Source organism: Monomorium pharaonis, chromosome 8, assembly GCF_013373865.1.
Source record: "Monomorium pharaonis isolate MP-MQ-018 chromosome 8, ASM1337386v2, whole genome shotgun sequence".
Taxonomy (NCBI): domain Eukaryota; kingdom Metazoa; phylum Arthropoda; class Insecta; order Hymenoptera; family Formicidae; genus Monomorium; species Monomorium pharaonis.
Genome location: NC_050474.1, coordinates 17544872 through 17563607, shown reverse-complemented (window position 1 = coordinate 17563607; position 18736 = coordinate 17544872). Strand labels below are relative to the sequence as shown.

Genomic DNA, 18736 nt, shown 5'->3' with positions numbered 1-18736 from the left:
TTAGCCTTATAGCATTGTAAAAGTATTACAGAATTAAAGTACGCATGAAAATGTAGGGTAGAATGGTAGTTTATATAAAAAACAAAAGAAGTTTATTTTTAGTACGTCACTATCGATGTCATTTTACGATATTTAATTAATATACAAAATTATACACTATCCATAATAAAATAAAGTTATTTCAAAGCTGCATTATAGAAAATTCTTTCTAATTTTATTTGGAATTTTAAATAAAATTCTCGGAAAACTTAAAAAGTTTCAGAGAATTTTTTTTTGCAAAATTTGAGTAAATTATTTTTTTATTTTATTTGTAATGAATAATATTGAAAATATTATATTTATTACATTTATTAATATGATTATATATTTTTTTATTTAGTTTATTGCTGTATACTATAACAATAAATTTTTTAACCTATTTACACATCTTTCAGTCTTTAAAAATTACTTGCAAATTAAGGCAAGTTTATATTATAAATGATCTCTCACAGAATAAAGACCTTTAGCTTATCACATTCTCTATACTTGAAAATTGAAATAATAGGAGATAATATAATATCTTGATAGGTATCGAGATATTATTAGTTCATAATCACCATGTCAATAGTCATCTAAATTTAGAAGTTAAATTTAAAATTAATTATAACAGTATATCCCTAAGGTCGGTATTCACAGTTTGATATTTACTTCAAGACCGTCTTAAGTAATGTCTTAAAATGCTAATATGTTTAAATATTATTAAAATGCTTAAATATTATTAAGATTTAACTATGAATACCGACCTAATATATCATTAATTTAAGGCTCCAAGCTCCTTACCCAATCAGCAAAATGTTGGCAGAATATTAGCAAACTGGCAACAGAATAAAAAAAAATGTTAGCAGACTAAACTCGACTGAGCCATTCTGCTAACATTCTATCGACAGAACCTATTTACATTTTACATTAGTAAACTGGTAACAGAAATCGAGCAAACTCCGTTGTAATGTTAACAGGCTCTGTCAGATTTTTCAGCGCATTTTACAAATGTGCTAAAATGAGTTATATTTTTTGTGAAATATACTTTTATTTGCTAATAAAATGCAACGTTTTAAGCACATTAATTTCTCGCTTTATATTCTAACATAATCGCAACGAGTCATTCAAGAACCTTAAAAAATATCTCTTAGGAAGTCAAGTGGAAAAAATTATTAATATCTTATTAATTTTTAGACATCACAAATTTCATATTTTATGAAGACGCAAAAAATATTTCGAGAATTATCAAAAGTTCATGAAATAATCTGTTAAAATAGACTGATACTTTTAATTGATGGTTCTATCAAATATTAATCCTAATAAATTATGTTAAGATTCCGATAAATAAAATTAAACTTGTAAATTTTTTTTCTTTGCAAAGTCTAAAAAATAAACCTCAGTACTTCATTGGAAATGTGTCATCAAACTTAAGACCTTGTCATATAAAAGTTCTTTGACATCTTTAGCCCACATGAAGTCCAAATGAGTGAATTTTTCATGTGGTACGCGGAACTTCCCATATGGATTACTAAGCTCCTTTTCCAATTTGTCGACATCCTACAAATAATGAAAACAAAATGTAAATGTAATGCAACTATTTGTTTGATTAATATAGTAATTCAACTTTTGCATTTTGAATATTCTTGGGATACTTGTTCCGTCAAAAAATATAGGAAAGCTTATGTATTTATGCATGTGCGAGAAAAAAATATCCTAGGAAATATATTTAAAATTGTACAAACTATTACCCTTACACATACACATACGCACAAATATACTGCATATATGTATGTATATTTAAATACGTACATTGACATGAGCTAGCCAATCGTTGGTACTGTAATGTAATGCCACTGGCACTTTGATTTTTCCCAAATCGTATTTTGGAGGGTGGATTGAACGATATTTTCTTAAATTTTCGGCTAATGAATAGTCGTATTGTCTAAATTTTCCCGACGTAAATGTTAAAATACCTGCAAGTAGAAAGAGATTAGTAATTGAAATAAAAGTTATGTATACACTTTTCATGTATGTCCAAGGTACATCTTTTATAAGGTGTATATTCAATTGTTCTTGGGAAGATAGAAAGGATTAAGATAAACATAACAGTCGCAAAACAATATTTTTGAATTTGTTTAATAAACAAGCACGCCGGTTGAAAATGATTACAGAGTCAAATAAAGGTGGCAGAAAAATTTAATAACTTTAAAATAATTTTGGCAGAATATAAAATTTAATCTATGACAAGTCTGAATAATCTATGAATATTCTGATTAATTTATGACAATTCGGTTAATGACGGACGTTCACAACAAATATAGTAAATAACACATATGGAATTACACACATATAGAATAGAATACATATAAGAATACACAACAATCAGAAATTACTAGGGTTAATAAATTATAAAATTATTCATACAATAACGTCAAACGGTTATTCAAATTAATAATCATGCATTCCATACCATAAGCTTTATGCAATCATATTATAATCGTAATATTTACAAATGAATCATAAAATTAGTTGAGAATGATAAGCGTAATGAGAATTACGGAACATTACAGTGATTCTAGATTTTTACATCAATAGTATTTCAAATGAATTTACAATATTTCAAGTAATTAACGCATATGCAGAAGAAGGTTACACTAAAACTTTTGATTCATACATGTTTAACATTTATCAAAAAATGTCTCTAAACAGTTGATTGAATACGTCTGATAGTGACGCCAACATGTGAACGCATCTAAATAGATTACGTTCGAAAGTACGACGGTATGAAAATGTCTCTGAATAATTGCTGAATAGTACAGCTGAATGGGAACCTCTGAATTGAGTTCTGTCCTGTCGGTTCGCCGTCGTGCTAATCCGAAACAGGATGAAAACTTTCTCAAGAACTCAATTGAAAACTCTCTACAGAGGTTCCGTGTACCTGGAGCTCGATCTCCTGGTCTCTCTCTCTCAGCAGGCCGTAGAATTTAGAGTCGAATGTCCCTCTCTCTCACTCTCTCGATAGGCCGTAGAATTTAGGGTCGAATGTCCCTCTCTCTCACTCTTTCTGCTCGTCGTGGTGACTGCAGGAATTGAACTCGAACTCTATCTTTCAGCAACCCGTAGGGTCTGCAGAAACTGATTATGCAGTGTACTTGGCCGTGGTAAGTCTCTACTTTGAATGTGCAACCAATTTGCACGAGATACGTGGCACGTAACGAAAACCTTTACAATACGTGTGTATTGTAATCTGAATGAACGTCTTACTCTGACCCTCGTCTCAGAAAGAATGAATGAAAATCTGACTGTCTGTTTGTAGCGTCGTCAAGAGAAATTGGGTCAAACAAAGCAAGATCAGACGTGAGTCGCGTCGAGGAGTCGGTCAACGTCCTCGGTATCAATCATGTACGAATGTACACAACTACATAGAAACCTTCTCATGCATATGCGTCCTTTAATTTTCTGAACATTACCGCCCGCCTTCATTAACCTCCGTTAATGAACAAATTAGAGATTATCATTGTTGATAGGTAATGGGCAGAGTTTTGCAATTGGTCGTTTTAGAATTGATTTTTGTGTCCGAATGGACACGACTCGTACAAGACCATCAGGGCCCGGGTGAGTTTGAATTATGCGCCCTAGAGGCCATTTAGACGGAGGGTAGCGCTCGTCAATGACTAGCACAAGGGAGCCATTTGACAGAGATGGAGATGGTTGATTCCACTTATGAATAGAATAGTAGCGCTGCAGACATTCCCTGGACCATCGCGACCAGAAACTATCCAACATTTGACGGGTCAATTGCCATCGAGAAAGTCGTGAAGACTTTACTGTCTCCAACGATGGTTCGGGAATGACTGAAGGTGCATTTCCCACGAGAAAGTGCCCAGGAGTCAAGGCCTGAAGGTCATCAGGATCATCCGTAAGAGGACTCAAGGGCCGTGAATTGAGTACTGCCTCAATTTGAGTTAGCAACGTATTCATCTCCTCAAACGTGAGCAATGTATCTCCCACTACGCGTTTTAAATGATATTTGACGGACTTAACTCCAGCCTCCCATTTTCCTCCAAAGTGAGGAGCAGCCGGAGGATGAAACTTCCATTGAGTGCCGTCGTTCGCTAGGACGGATGCCAACTCGCCTAGTTCCTTTGTTGAGGAAGAAAATAATCTTTTCAATTCGCAATCTGCTCCTGTGAAATTTGTTCCGCAATCGCTAGTCAACGTCGCACATATTCCTCTTCGAGAGGTGAAACGTTTATATGCTCCAATAAATGCCTCGGTGGTATAATCAGTGACCAATTCTAGATGAATTGCCGAAGTCGAAAAACAAACGAACAAAACCATATATGCCTTATACGTTTTGGCATTTTTTCCTTTCCAGGTTTTTATAGTGAAAGGGCCAGCATAGTCAACGCCTGAGTGCAAGAAAGGACGCGAAGGTGTGATTCGTTCAGATGGAAGTTGTCCCATTAGTTGTTGAGCTCGACTTTGTCGATATCGAGTGCATTTTACACACTTCAAAATAAAAGAGCGTATAGGAGCCCGCCCTCCAACGATCCAATAGTTGTTTCTGATATAATTAAGCGTGAGTTGTGTTCCTCCATGCATTGTTCGTAAATGGGAGTCTAAAATAATCAACGAGGTTAACGGTGACTTTCTCGGAAGAATCAGAGGATGTTTTGCGTTCGGAGGTAATAATGAGGCCTGAAGGCGACCTCCTATTCGTAGTAATCCGGTAGCGTCAAGAAAGGGAGTTAGTCTAGCAAGTGAATGAGATTTAGGCAATGATTGTCCGCTCGAAAGGAGTCTTTTTTCTTGACCAAATGAAGAATTTTGAATATGTTTTATCCAGAAAAATCGTGCATTGTCTATTTCTTGTGTGGTTAGTGGGATTGTTAATGATGATTGTGGATGCTTGCGCATTCGAGCAAGTACACGCTGACAAATGGCAGTAATGCGGAACAATTTCATTACTGTGGAATATTTATGAACAAGATCCCAAAGTGGTGGAGGCGTGAGATTAGTTGTGAAAATCTTAACTGGACGTTCTACAAGGTTTTCGTTAACAGAAAGTGCCTTGGGTGGCTGTGGCCACTTTGAGGAATTTTGTGACAGCCATGGGGGTCCGGTCCACCATGTTGGGTGTTCCGATAATTGAATGGGAGTCAATCCTCGGGTAGCAAGATCAGCCGGATTCTCATTACCCGGAACAAATTTCCAACGTGCGGAAGGTAAGGTTTCCTGAATGTAACACACTCGGTTGTGAACGAATTCTTTCCATCGAGATGGATGATTATTAATCCACGTGTATGTAATGGCAGAATCCGTCCACAGATAAATAGGAATATTTCCAATTTCAAGTACCTTCAATATGTGTGAACTTAACTTTACTAACAGAACAGCTCCGGAAAGTTCGAGTCTGGGTATCGTAAGTTTCTTTAATGGAGCGACTTTTGTCTTTGAAGCCACAAGATTTATTGAAATGATGCCATTTGAATCTGTAGATCTAAGATATACAGCGGCAGCAGCTGCTTGTTGGGAAGCATCACAGAAACCATGAATTTCGATTTTATCCGTTGACTTGCATCCAAGCCAACGAGGAAACGTGAGATGAGTCATTTCTTGAAGAGTATTGAGAAACGTGGTCCACTTGTTGGTTACCATCATAGGAAGATGGTCATCCCAATCGAGTTTAATGGCCCACAATTCTTGAATGAGTATTTTTGCTTTAATAGTGATTGGAGATAGCAAACCTAGGGGATCGAACAATGTTGAAATGGTGGACAAGATAGATCGTTTCGTAATGTGTTTTGTAGAAGGAAGTTTTAAGGTAAATTGAAAGGCATCAATTGCTGGTTGCCAGCATAATCCTAATGCGTTAAAAACTGTACTATCTTTGAATTCTAGCGATGTAAGGTTCGTTTGATGTTCAGTTGGAATGTCTTTAAGAATGGAAGGATAATTACTTATCCACTTTCGGAGAGTGAAACCGCCCGCCATGCAGAGTTGATTTAATTGAGTAATGATCGGTTGAACTTCGTCGATGGAATCTGCGCCTCCAAATACATCATCGACATATCGCCCTTTTGTCAACGATGGAATGGCACGAGGAAAGTTTTGACCTTCGTCTTCAATAAGTTGAAGTAAAGTACGAAGTGCCAAAAAAGGAGCACAAGCTAGTCCATATGTGACGGTAGTTAGTTCATATGTACGAAGACAGTTGCTCTGATTGAACCACAGAATACGTTGGAATTTCCAATCTTCTGGATGAACCTTGATTTGCCTGTACATCTTCTCCATATCAGAGACAAAGACACAATGAAATTTCCTGAACCACACGAGAACATCAAATAGATTTGTTTGGAGTTTTGCTCCTGTGTGAAGAAGATCATTTAACGATACGCCGGAGGTAGTTCGACTGGAACCATTGAAAACAACCCGGAGTTTGGTGGTGAGACTGTGCTCTCTCATAACTCCATGATGGGGAAGGTAATACACAGGTTGAGGTTCAGGTTGAGATTCAGGGACTATTTGCATGTGTTCTAAGCTTTCATATTCGGACATGAATTTTGAATATAACTGGGCGTAAACAGAATTAGTTGAAAACTTGTTGGATAAGTTTGTACTTAATCGAACGGCATTATTTCGTGAGTTGCCTAACTGATCAGGAGACCGTTTGAACGGTAGTTTAACGATGTATCGACCATGAGCGTCTCGACTGTGTGTAGATACGAAATGATTTTCGCACTCTTGATCAGCGGAAGATAAAGATGAAGTGTTTACGGAAGGAATCTCATCTATTTCCCAAAAACGATGTAATAATCTGTAAAGTTCATCATCGACAGATACATGGTAGCTGTGCGAGGTATTACTAGAAACGTTAGTGTCTGTTGGACCGGACACAATCCATCCAAGTTTTGTGAATTGAGCAGTGGGTGAATGTGGGGGTCCCTTGATAACTTTATTTTCAATAATATGTCCATATATATCGGCGCCTAAAATTAAATCGATGGACCGAGGGGAAAGAAAATTCGGATCTGCCAATTGCAGTCCTTTTAGGTGCGGCCATATTGGTTTGTTAATTTGAGTAGAAGGAATTGATGTAGTAAGTTTACGTAAAATGTGTGCTTGAATTGAAAAATCAAACTTATTAAAACGATCTCTTAATTTAATAGTTGTGACACCCTTAGTTTTATTGGAATGTTGTGCACCGATTCCTACCAAAGAAATTGATGAGTGATTTCGAGGAAGTCGAAGTTGCTGAACGATACGTTCTGAAATCAAAGAGATTTCCGATCCTTGATCAAGTAAGGCTCGGATTTCGAAGGTTTCTTTGGTAGGTGATATAACCAGCACCCTCGCCGTAGCAAGAAGAACACACGGAATGTTATTATTTAGTCAACTGGAATGAAGAGTCTGAGCTTCAGAGGAAATTGAAGGTGTCGAACTATCCGATGATTCGACGGATTTTTTAGTAGTGTCGTGTTTAGATGAATTAAACTTATTATATTCTTTATGAATTGATGTATGATGACGCCGTCCGCATTTCTGACAGCGCTTTGTTATTTGACAGGCCGAGACTCGATGCGTTCCTAAGCAATTGAAGCATAATTTGTGCTTGTTGATAAGCGCGACTTTTTGCGGAACAGATTTCGAAGTGTACTGTGAACATTTAGATACATAATGATTTGATGAGCAGATAGGGCAGATGAATGAACTATTTACTTTATTTTCGGTTGACTTTCCTTGATAATGAGATTTGACTGCTTTTGAATTTGGCTGTAGTGGGAGTAAACCAGATCGAGAATTTTCAAATGCTTGAAGAGTTAACAATTGAGAAATGAGAAATTCACTAAATTGTTGCCAAGTAGGCGGCTCCTTGGATGATCCTAATTGTTTCTCCCAAGCCTTAACAGATTCGGAATCGAGACGTTGCACCACGACAAAAATAAGAAAATCATCCCATGTCGAGACAGGGCGTTCTAAACTTTCGAAATTTCGGTAAATTTGCATAACTTGTGTATATAATTTCTTTAGTTCCACGGCAGATTCTTTCGTCATGCGCTTGATTGAAAACAATGAATTCATTGCTGCGTGAACGAGAAGACGTTTATTTTCATAAAATGAATTTAGTGCATCCCATGATCTCTGAAAATTTTCAGCTGATAACGTTGTATTTTTTAATATTGAGGCGGCGGAGCCAGTGAGACTGATTATCAAATACTGAAGCTTTTCTACGGATGACAATGTCGGATTTGAAATAACAAGCGATTGAAATAAATCTTTAAATGAAAGCCAATCCGACGGAGTTCCGTTAAATTTTGGGAGATCAAGTCGTGGGAGACGCGCATGATGAAAGAATGCCGGAATTTCAGGAGAGGAGAATGATGCGACCTGAGTAGACGGTGTACTAGGAACGCCTTCCTGCTCAGACTCGAGTAAAGAATTTATTTTGTCAACTACATTAACGTAATATTCATGAGTTTGAGAATAAAGATTTGTAGTAAAATATACGTGACTTTGAATAACAAGACGATCATCGTCATTTAATTCGTGCATTGCTACTAATATTGCCTTGTGTTCCAAGCAGAAACGCTCCCAGTCATCTTTCAAGGTCGACAAGCGAGACTTTACTCTATTCGTAGTAACATCTGACAATCCGTCACCAACAAAACTATCATATGCCTTCGTTATGAATTTAGATAAAATAAACTGTTGCTCAATGTGAGCTTGCACGTGGCTGAGCCTCATCTTCAATAATTCTCCGTTCTCTTCTCTTTTTTTTTTTTTTTTTGTTTTATATATATCCGGCTCGAAGGACCAAAAAATGTTTAATAAACAAGCACGCCGGTTGAAAATGATTACAGAGTCAAATAAAGGTGGCAGAAAAATTTAATAACTTTAAAATAATTTTGGCAGAATATAAAATTTAATCTATGACAAGTCTGAATAATCTATGAATATTCTGATTAATTTATGACAATTCGGTTAATGACGGACGTTCACAACAAATATAGTAAATAACACATATGGAATTACACACATATAGAATAGAATACATATAAGAATACACAACAATCAGAAATTACTAGGGTTAATAAATTATAAAATTATTCATACAATAACGTCAAACGGTTATTCAAATTAATAATCATGCATTCCATACCATAAGCTTTATGCAATCATATTATAATCGTAATATTTACAAATGAATCATAAAATTAGTTGAGAATGATAAGCGTAATGAGAATTACGGAACATTACAGTGATTCTAGATTTTTACATCAATAGTATTTCAAATGAATTTACAATATTTCAAGTAATTAACGCATATGCAGAAGAAGGTTACACTAAAACTTTTGATTCATACATGTTTAACATTTATCAAAAAATGTCTCTAAACAGTTGATTGAATACGTCTGATAGTGACGCCAACATGTGAACGCATCTAAATAGATTACGTTCGAAAGTACGACGGTATGAAAATGTCTCTGAATAATTGCTGAATAGTACAGCTGAATGGGAACCTCTGAATTGAGTTCTGTCCTGTCGGTTCGCCGTCGTGCTAATCCGAAACAGGATGAAAACTTTCTCAAGAACTCAATTGAAAACTCTCTACAGAGGTTCCGTGTACCTGGAGCTCGATCTCCTGGTCTCTCTCTCTCAGCAGGCCGTAGAATTTAGAGTCGAATGTCCCTCTCTCTCACTCTCTCGATAGGCCGTAGAATTTAGGGTCGAATGTCCCTCTCTCTCACTCTTTCTGCTCGTCGTGGTGACTGCAGGAATTGAACTCGAACTCTATCTTTCAGCAACCCGTAGGGTCTGCAGAAACTGATTATGCAGTGTACTTGGCCGTGGTAAGTCTCTACTTTGAATGTGCAACCAATTTGCACGAGATACGTGGCACGTAACGAAAACCTTTACAATACGTGTGTATTGTAATCTGAATGAACGTCTTACTCTGACCCTCGTCTCAGAAAGAATGAATGAAAATCTGACTGTCTGTTTGTAGCGTCGTCAAGAGAAATTGGGTCAAACAAAGCAAGATCAGACGTGAGTCGCGTCGAGGAGTCGGTCAACGTCCTCGGTATCAATCATGTACGAATGTACACAACTACATAGAAACCTTCTCATGCATATGCGTCCTTTAATTTTCTGAACAGAATTAGTAAAATTAATAAAAGAATAATTGGAAATAGAATCAAGCACAAAAATAATTTATATAAACTATTATTGAGAAAAAAAGTACTTTTCAAAAATAAATTTTGCAACGAATTGTTAAAAATTTACTATAAGAAAAAACTGATTATGTTAATTGATTCTACGAAAAGTTACGAAAAAGTTTATATAATTTTTTATGTCGGTTTTTGTTTATGCAAAAAAATAAATATAACGATTTATTGAAACTCACTCCAGCCCATAGCAAGAGCATTAAAAAAGTTGGTATAATTATTGGAAATAAGACCGGATCATGATAAACTATATAACAATAAATAAATATATATATATATATATATATATATATATGTATATATCTTATATTTTGTATTATAATAATTCTATCAAAACTATATCATAAAAATTTTTTGGAATTTTATAAAATTATAAAATGTTTATGACAATTTTGATAGAATTTAAATGATAAATGTTTTGTCAACTTACAAGTATAATTAGGCATATTAAGAATAAACGCTTACCGGTCTTTATGAGTTGTGCATAATGCATTACTTGCTTCGTGGATGCACCAGCCGGAGCATGATCCAGGATCATTGGTAGAAGAGTCTGTAAAGATGAGAGCAACATCATGAATAACTATTAGATTAATAAATTAACAATGATTGTTAATTCAAACAATACACAATTATAAAAGAAAGTGTTATTAATCCTTAGAATGTATATCATTATTTTACTTTCGGACTACAACTATGGGTCTGTTGCGCCAGACACTATTTTCTTTATTTTAAAGTAAAGAAAAAAATTAAAAGAAAAATCACGAAATATCTGTCAACATCACAGTTGACACGTCATAATTATGATTGACAATGTGATAGTCATTTTCTGCAAAATTGTTTATTAAATATTTTATTTTTTACAAATTCTGAATATAAGTATAGGAAAAAAAGGTTTTCTTTAAAAATATATGTATAATTTTTCCTATACAGAAAACAAATTCTTTTAAAGTTTCTTAAACTTATTGGACTTTATACCGAAAACAAAAAATTTTTCATGCTCACTTTTTACGCGTATATAAGCTAAATTTTTATAGAACAATTTCGTCTTAATCAAGGCATTATAAAGTCTAACTTTAAGAATTCCACATTGTTTGTTCCTGTCATTTATGTGTTTAGAATTTCGAATTCACGAATACAAATTACAGATCTTTTATATTAAGAAAATATTGTTATGACTTATAAAATTTTCCTTGTTTACAACATAAATTTTGCAATTTAGACTGATAATAATGCATATACTTTTATTCTATAGAGAAAGATTTCCAAATTTACAAAAGCAATAAGATGTAGTCATTTTGACAAAAATTACTGCATTTAATTGATAAAACAAATTTGTTTCTTTTAATATTTGACAAAATGTTATTACGAATCTAAAATATACGAAAAAAATTAAATTAATTTTTATTTTAACTTTCTACCGTATGAAATTTTATTTTTATACTATTTAAGGAAAGAAGCAATAATTTATCAAAATCTTTTAAAAAGACATTATTTTGATTACAAATAATGTTTAGCATAAATAATTAATAATATTGTTACAGAAAAAACTCACATCTATAAGTATGGGTTGTACGCGTTTATTTTAAATTTTGTCTGTTTGATATTTAACGACAGTCTGATATTTGACAACGATTTTACTGCACGGTTTTACAGTGTTCCCTTCATCATCTAATATTTTTTTTTAGGATAGGAAATAAATATGCAAGCTTAGCGGTTTTAAAGTTACATGCAAAAATTATTTTGGTTGGACGTTTCAGATCTGTTAGAGTCGGAGAGTTAATTTAACGTTACATATAGTATTAGATAAGACAACTGAAAGTACGTTATAGATATCATACCGTGTTTAATTGGTCCTTGTTGAAACCACCGAACAAAAAGAGTATGTTTGAACACAAGGGTTGCGTGATAGCATCTTCAGCGCAAACAATGTTTTTAAATATTTGCATAGCCTTGCCCGTAGGTTTGAATTCGTGCATACCAATTAAGTCCATCAGTGCCTATAACGAGATGTCCATAAAAAAAAAGGAAAATTGCGTTGATTTTTTTTTAGAGAGGTTGTCTCGAGATTGGAATTACACGTACATTTATAGGACCGGAAAATCTGGCAATAAATTGAAGAATTGGATTTGGCATTCTGCCACAATAAGCTACAGGTGCCAGGGCGAACATAGCTGTGATCTTGTTCTGATATTCCGGCCGTTCTGATGCCATTATAAAGAAAGCAGTGGTTCCTTGGCTATGACCAATATAAAACATTTTTTCTTGGCCCGTAACTTTTACGATGTAGTCTATCATGGCTGGAATATCGCGCACACCGATCTCATGGAAGCTGCGTAACAAAGATTGCAGTTTTTATGAATCTTATATTTTATATATATTGTATTCTTATGTATTTTAGATTTATTATAATTTTTCAAAAAGTTCCAGACGGAAAAAAATAGATGGATTTTTATTAATTAAGTGTTGCATGTTAATTTTCAGACAGCACACGATATTTATAGTAAATATTTATACTAAATTTATAAACATTTATTATAAATTTTATACAAAAATTTACATATAATTTATAAATTTATTATAAATTTATTTATAAATATTTATTATTCTATTTGTTTTTCAAAAACATTACATAAATATTTTATATATTTGAAAAAGTCACAAAATCTTTATTTAACGTGTTATTAAAACATAGGCTAAATATCTAAATATCATCTCATTATTTATTACTTTATGGTAAGTAAAAAAAATAAATATAATATTTGATCTTATAATAATATTTTATAAATATTTTTATATTTATAATAAATATTTATAGTCATTTTTAATCTAAAAAATTACAAAAGTATGAAACATTTTGATAAATATTTATATGATAAAAATATTTAAATAATTAAATTATTAGAAATATTTTATAAATTTTTTATAAATATTGTATGCTGTCTAAATTGTTTTTATAGCATTTTTGTATTATTATCATTAGTGAAATTAGAGATTATTCTGATATTATTTAATTATATCGAAAGTAATTTCTGTCGTAATCGAATGATCGAAGTCGAAGAAATATGAATGATTGAAAGAGCGCGATTAAATTTTTTTAAGATAATAGCGGATTAATTTTATCTTGAAACGTGATTGCCGTAATTGTTTTGCATATTTTTGATATACATGTATCATTTCTCACCGTATCGTATATGTATAATTAGTTATTGATATATTTCTGTCACTATACATAAAGGAAATATGGCAACTATTTGTTTTTTTTAATTTATAAATAATGTACAGTTAATTAAAATATATAATTTTTTTCACTTTTTCAAAGAATACAGAAATGTACGAATGCGACAAGCAAGCTTTATTGATGAATTACTTTTTACAGCTTTTAAATATAAAAGAAATTTTAAAACTGATAATAAAAAAATGATATTATCTTAAATAAAAATAAAAAAAAAGGAAAAAATTATTTTTTTCTCAAAATTTCCGGAGAATTTTTCCAGCTAAGAACACTAGGCATTTTATTCGTGATTTGATAAATTTAGAAATAATAAATTTCACCAGCCCTGTGCTCAAATTTCTTCATTTTGACGGTAATAAAGCGTACATTTAAAGATAAGATTAAAGATATTTGACATTCTTGTGTATCCAAGTTTCTATCGTCTTGTTCTTACGTAAATCTTATCTTCAAACATACTACTAATGCTGTAATAATTTTGTTTTTCGCTATTTACACACGTTATCCTCACCTGAAGTCCCAGAAAACGTCTTCTCGAATATCTGGAAGTGCATGCTCGCGCGCATATACATTGCCTCGTGAATTTCCTAGCCACACGTCGTAGCCTGCGTCCGCAAGGACGTAAGCTAAACCCTTCTCGGAAACAGCCCAACACGCCGATGAGCATAAGAGGCCGTGCATCACAAGTGCTACGGGTTTTCCCACTTGTGATTTGCCGGAATTACCTCGTCCTGTTATTCGATGTAATTCCAAAATGTAGCCGTCGGTAGTCATCACTTTATGCAGTTCACCATTGTAACCGTATTGACTGAATAGATCCATCTGTACAATATAATTACGACTTTCAGATATCAATAGATTAATTGAAAACAGGAGATTGGTAAAGATCCAAAAAAGATCGATCGTCATTAAAACGATAAACAAACGATAAAAACATAATCCGCTTGGTTAATTAAAGAAATAGAAACCCATATTTCATACAAGTAATTCATGCTCTTTTTCTACATAAAATCTGCTAAAAACAAATTCATCAAAAGCGAGCGTTTTATTTGCACAATTTTCTCTTGCGAATTGCACAGTTTAAACAATAGTGAGTGTATTAACAATAACATTATTACCATCATTTCACATGTTTGTAGTTTCCTAAAAGTGTTTCTTTTTATTTTTCTCTTTTATATTTATTTTGTGGTGCAGTTGTAAATATATAGTTGTCGTGTGTGCGTAAATTGAAACACTCCGTGAGGTCTAGTAATGATAACTGTTACTATGCCGTGACCGTAGTATAGCTAGACCGCGATCGTAACTTTAATATATAACCTGTATGTAGAATAACTTAAATGTTCCGAGGCGAGATTTCACGAGAGACAATGAAAAAAGCGTGCCTATTAGAAAATATGTTCCTTAGACGAACCTAACAGAGTAACATGGAGTCTATAGAACTACGTAATTTAGGTAAGATGTATAAATTATAAAATGTAACATTAGTACTTTGATATTCGGGTTCTAAATTAGGCACCCATTTCTTCAGATGCTCTTTTTGACATGTATCACAAAAACAATAATTATTTAAAAAATAACCGAAACGGTTATTATAACAATCACTATATTATTTAATAGAAGATACTTTTTAATTTAATTTAGTATTTTTAAAAGTGTTTTCCTAACCATTTAAGAAGTATAGTCAAAAAACAAAGCGGTGTTTCAAATTCTTTCCTCTATATATGTAAATATCTGCGTGTTACAATCATCCTCACAGAATTAATAGTCTAAATAATTTAATGAAGAAATTTCAAATAAATTTACAAAGAATTTTAAATGGTATACAACACTATCTTTAGAGCATATGAACATCTTTGTAGTGTCACTCGAAAAGTCATCTCGTTTTGACCGACGGAAAATTGTACATATTTCCTGAAATTGTGAATTTTATTTTTTTTTATTTACTTTAGTTTCGACATTTTGCACTTACAGTGGTAAGCGACTTCTGATTTGTCCAAAGTTTTGGATCGTCGAGTTCCTCGATCCACGGGATCTTTTCTGTCTCACTTAGGATATTCGATAGCTCGTTGCTCGAGAAGTGCGGCATCGCGCTGGCGGACGCCACGATGAATAGAAGGACGATCGGAAGCTGCATTGTAGTCACTTTATGAAATCGTTACGCGAGACTCGATCGGCTCAAACCGTATTGTGCGCGATTTTTCTCCCTGCAGCGTATATATACGGCGCTGCTTATTTACTGAAAAAATACCACCACGGAGTGTTTGCTATTTTATGCGATCTTATCAAATGCTATTTATCGTAATCCGACGTAACTTCTGATTTGACAATATGATTGATTATATCAAACATTGTGATTGAAGTGTCGAAGAAGAAAGACTCTTATCATGTGAACCGATTGTTTATCCATCAAATGATATAGCGTTTTATGATTTTTTTTTGCGCACAGGTGCACAGATGCTCACAATAGTATCTGTTTATAGCGATCTCCATTGATACGATCGCTTTGAAAGGAACAAAGAAACTGATCGTAATTAATTGATACTGATAAAATGCAGGCAAATAGGAAAGTCTCTTATCTCTGATTAAAAAATTGATTTTAGAGATTCCTGATTTCATAGCTCATTTCTTTTGTATCACTAATTGATTTTTACATAAGTGCAATTGTATTTGTTTTAATTTAATCATTAATCGTTACATTTTTTTTAAATTTAGTTTACTCCCAGCAAACACAAAGTTACATGTAACGTGCCTGTTAGTTATAATTTCTCACTCAACAATGTAATTGTAATATAACACACGTGTTTTATATTACAATTATGTTATTGAGTGGGAAATTACAAGTAACAGGCACGTTACATGTAACTTGGCGTTTGCTGAGAATGTTGTTGAAATATTGTAATATTTGAAAATAGTACAGAAATTATTTCATTATTTTAATGATAATTTTGCATTTGAAATATTTTAAAAATAAATCTGCACCATGTTTTTATAATATTGCAAATGCAATATTTCTAAAATCTTTGAGAAAAGATAAAATGCTTTTATATTTATATGCTTCTGCAATCCTATAAAAAAAATATGACAAATGCAATATTGAAAAATATTTTTGGAATATTATAAAGTAATATTAGATTTACCTTACACACTTAATATTTCTGTAAAATATTAAACGCAACATTGCATTTAAGGTATTTCTGAAAAATTTCTGAAGGATTGTGTAGGTAATGAAAAATTAAATTGCAGGAAATATATAAATTTCTGCAATACTGCATAAGAAATATTGCAAGTGCAATAATTCAGAAACATTTCTGAATATTTAAGTTTTATTTACGAAAGGTAAATCTTATTTATCATCAATTGTGGTATGGAAAATAGAAAAAAACGAAATCTGCTTTTTATTATTGTAAGGTAATTTTAATAATTTGGATTTTATAGATAAACATGGCCACAATAGGATAACTTTATTAATCTAAGTTATACACGTGGATCGAGATAATTGTTTTGCATAAGATGTATTACACAAAGAGAAAGAACTGATGAAGCAAAAGCGACATGTAATTCTAGGAAATGATGGTAAAGATTTTTTCTTAAATGTTTACGCAAAACTATTGGTCCCAAATATAATAAAAATAACCAAAGTTCTGTTACTTTCTATAGCAACATTTTATGTATTTTAGAGCTCTTGGTTTTCTGTTGAAATCAGATGGTTTAAATTTTACTAAATCTGTTAAAGCATCACATTTTTCACGTATAATATTGGATGAAAGTCGTACATTTTTATTAATTGCATTACTTTTAAACATACAAAATGCATATAATCTAATGGAATGTTAGACTCTAGTTCTAAGTACTGTATGTTTATGAGCTTGGTTTTTTATTTTGACAATCTAAATTATAATTAAAATTTTTGAACATTTTATTAGTTTTAAGTACGTAAAATTGCAAGTACTCCAAAAAACATTTTTTTTTCAATATAATCTCCATGAATACAACATTTTGTGCAATTATTATGGCTTTTAATTATTAAAATATACGCTTTAACTGGTGAATTACATATGAATCTTTTGATTCGCATTTTATAATTATAATTATTGAAATCAATACCTTTATTAATTAATGAAATTACTTTATTCAAACAATTTTAAAAATTTATGTGAATTATCTGGTTATTCTTCTCCTTAGTACACACCGATAACATCAGCTTTTTTAATAATCTTATTTGAATATAACAGACACTTTTGCGTTGATTTACCAACAGGTGCACCGTCGACATTTATGAAGAGATTAACTCTTTTATTATCTATATGTAATTGTAAATATTGCCTTTTATGCAAAATATTTATGACTGCGTTTCTTAAACGCACTATGCCAGTATTGTCCTTGACACATTTCTTTAGGAAATCTTACATTAGTATATAAATTTAAAATCCTCACTAAATCAATTATAGGTTCTCGTAATATTTTAAATTGTCTCATCCATGTAGTAATATTTTGAATGAAATCATTATCAGTCATCATCATGTCATTATCATTAGATAACTCTTCAATCGATTCAATATCTGAGAGAGGGGGAGGGGGGGGGGAGATGACTAATGCTAACATAGGCCTTCTAAAGTGGCATCGTTTTATTTCTCGGAAACGAAATTAAACAGCGCACTATATTAATACTGATAAAGAATAATTTCCTTAGATAATTAAAGAAATAAATTCCGTAGTTTAGCAATAAAGCAAATTCTTGTTACAAGAATTATTGCGATATTTTACCAATTAAAATTATTGTATTTAATTGGTAAAATAGACCTGCATGTTTCCAGCATTTCCTTTAATTACTCAATTTTAATTTCCATTTTTATCTCTGAAGGAGTCTTGACTGATCGAGGCTAGTGGACGCAGGTGGCAGCTTAAACGCCTGAAAAAGGAGTTCTACGAAAAAGGAGATTCGAGCTCCTGATTTTTGATAGGCTTCTTTTATTAAAGACTTCCTTGCCTCTCGACCGTATTGGACCATCTTTGCCAAGCCCTTTCTCTTCCTTATTTTTAGGAGAAGAGGGAATCATAACTCCTTAAGCTCCACCCCTTAAGTCTTACGGTCTTTCCACCTATAGAAAATTTGTGCCGACCTATGCACCGTTGCTGGTCGCTGCCCAGGCCTCAGGGCAGAAAGCCTTAAATCGAAAACTTCAAAGTAAGGAACCCTCAAGGGGAACAAAATAAAAAAATATCATCACGTCCGCGAATTATCGGAAACCTCCCATGCAAT

At 32.7% G+C, this 18736-nt stretch overlaps 1 protein-coding gene across 1 annotated transcript; it reads right to left on the bottom strand.

The window, feature by feature from the left end:
* Positions 1–418: 418 nt before the first annotated feature.
* Positions 419–16063, bottom strand: LOC105837535 (lipase 3). Its single transcript, XM_012682402.3, has 7 exons — positions 15446–16063; positions 13988–14298; positions 12330–12576; positions 12086–12244; positions 10713–10797; positions 1828–1991; positions 419–1575 (listed from the first exon to the last, which is right to left on the bottom strand). Exons 1-7 carry the CDS (start codon positions 15608–15610, stop codon positions 1423–1425), a joined length of 1284 nt encoding a protein of 427 aa, XP_012537856.1. The 5' UTR covers positions 15611–16063; the 3' UTR covers positions 419–1422.
* Positions 16064–18736: the final 2673 nt, after the last annotated feature.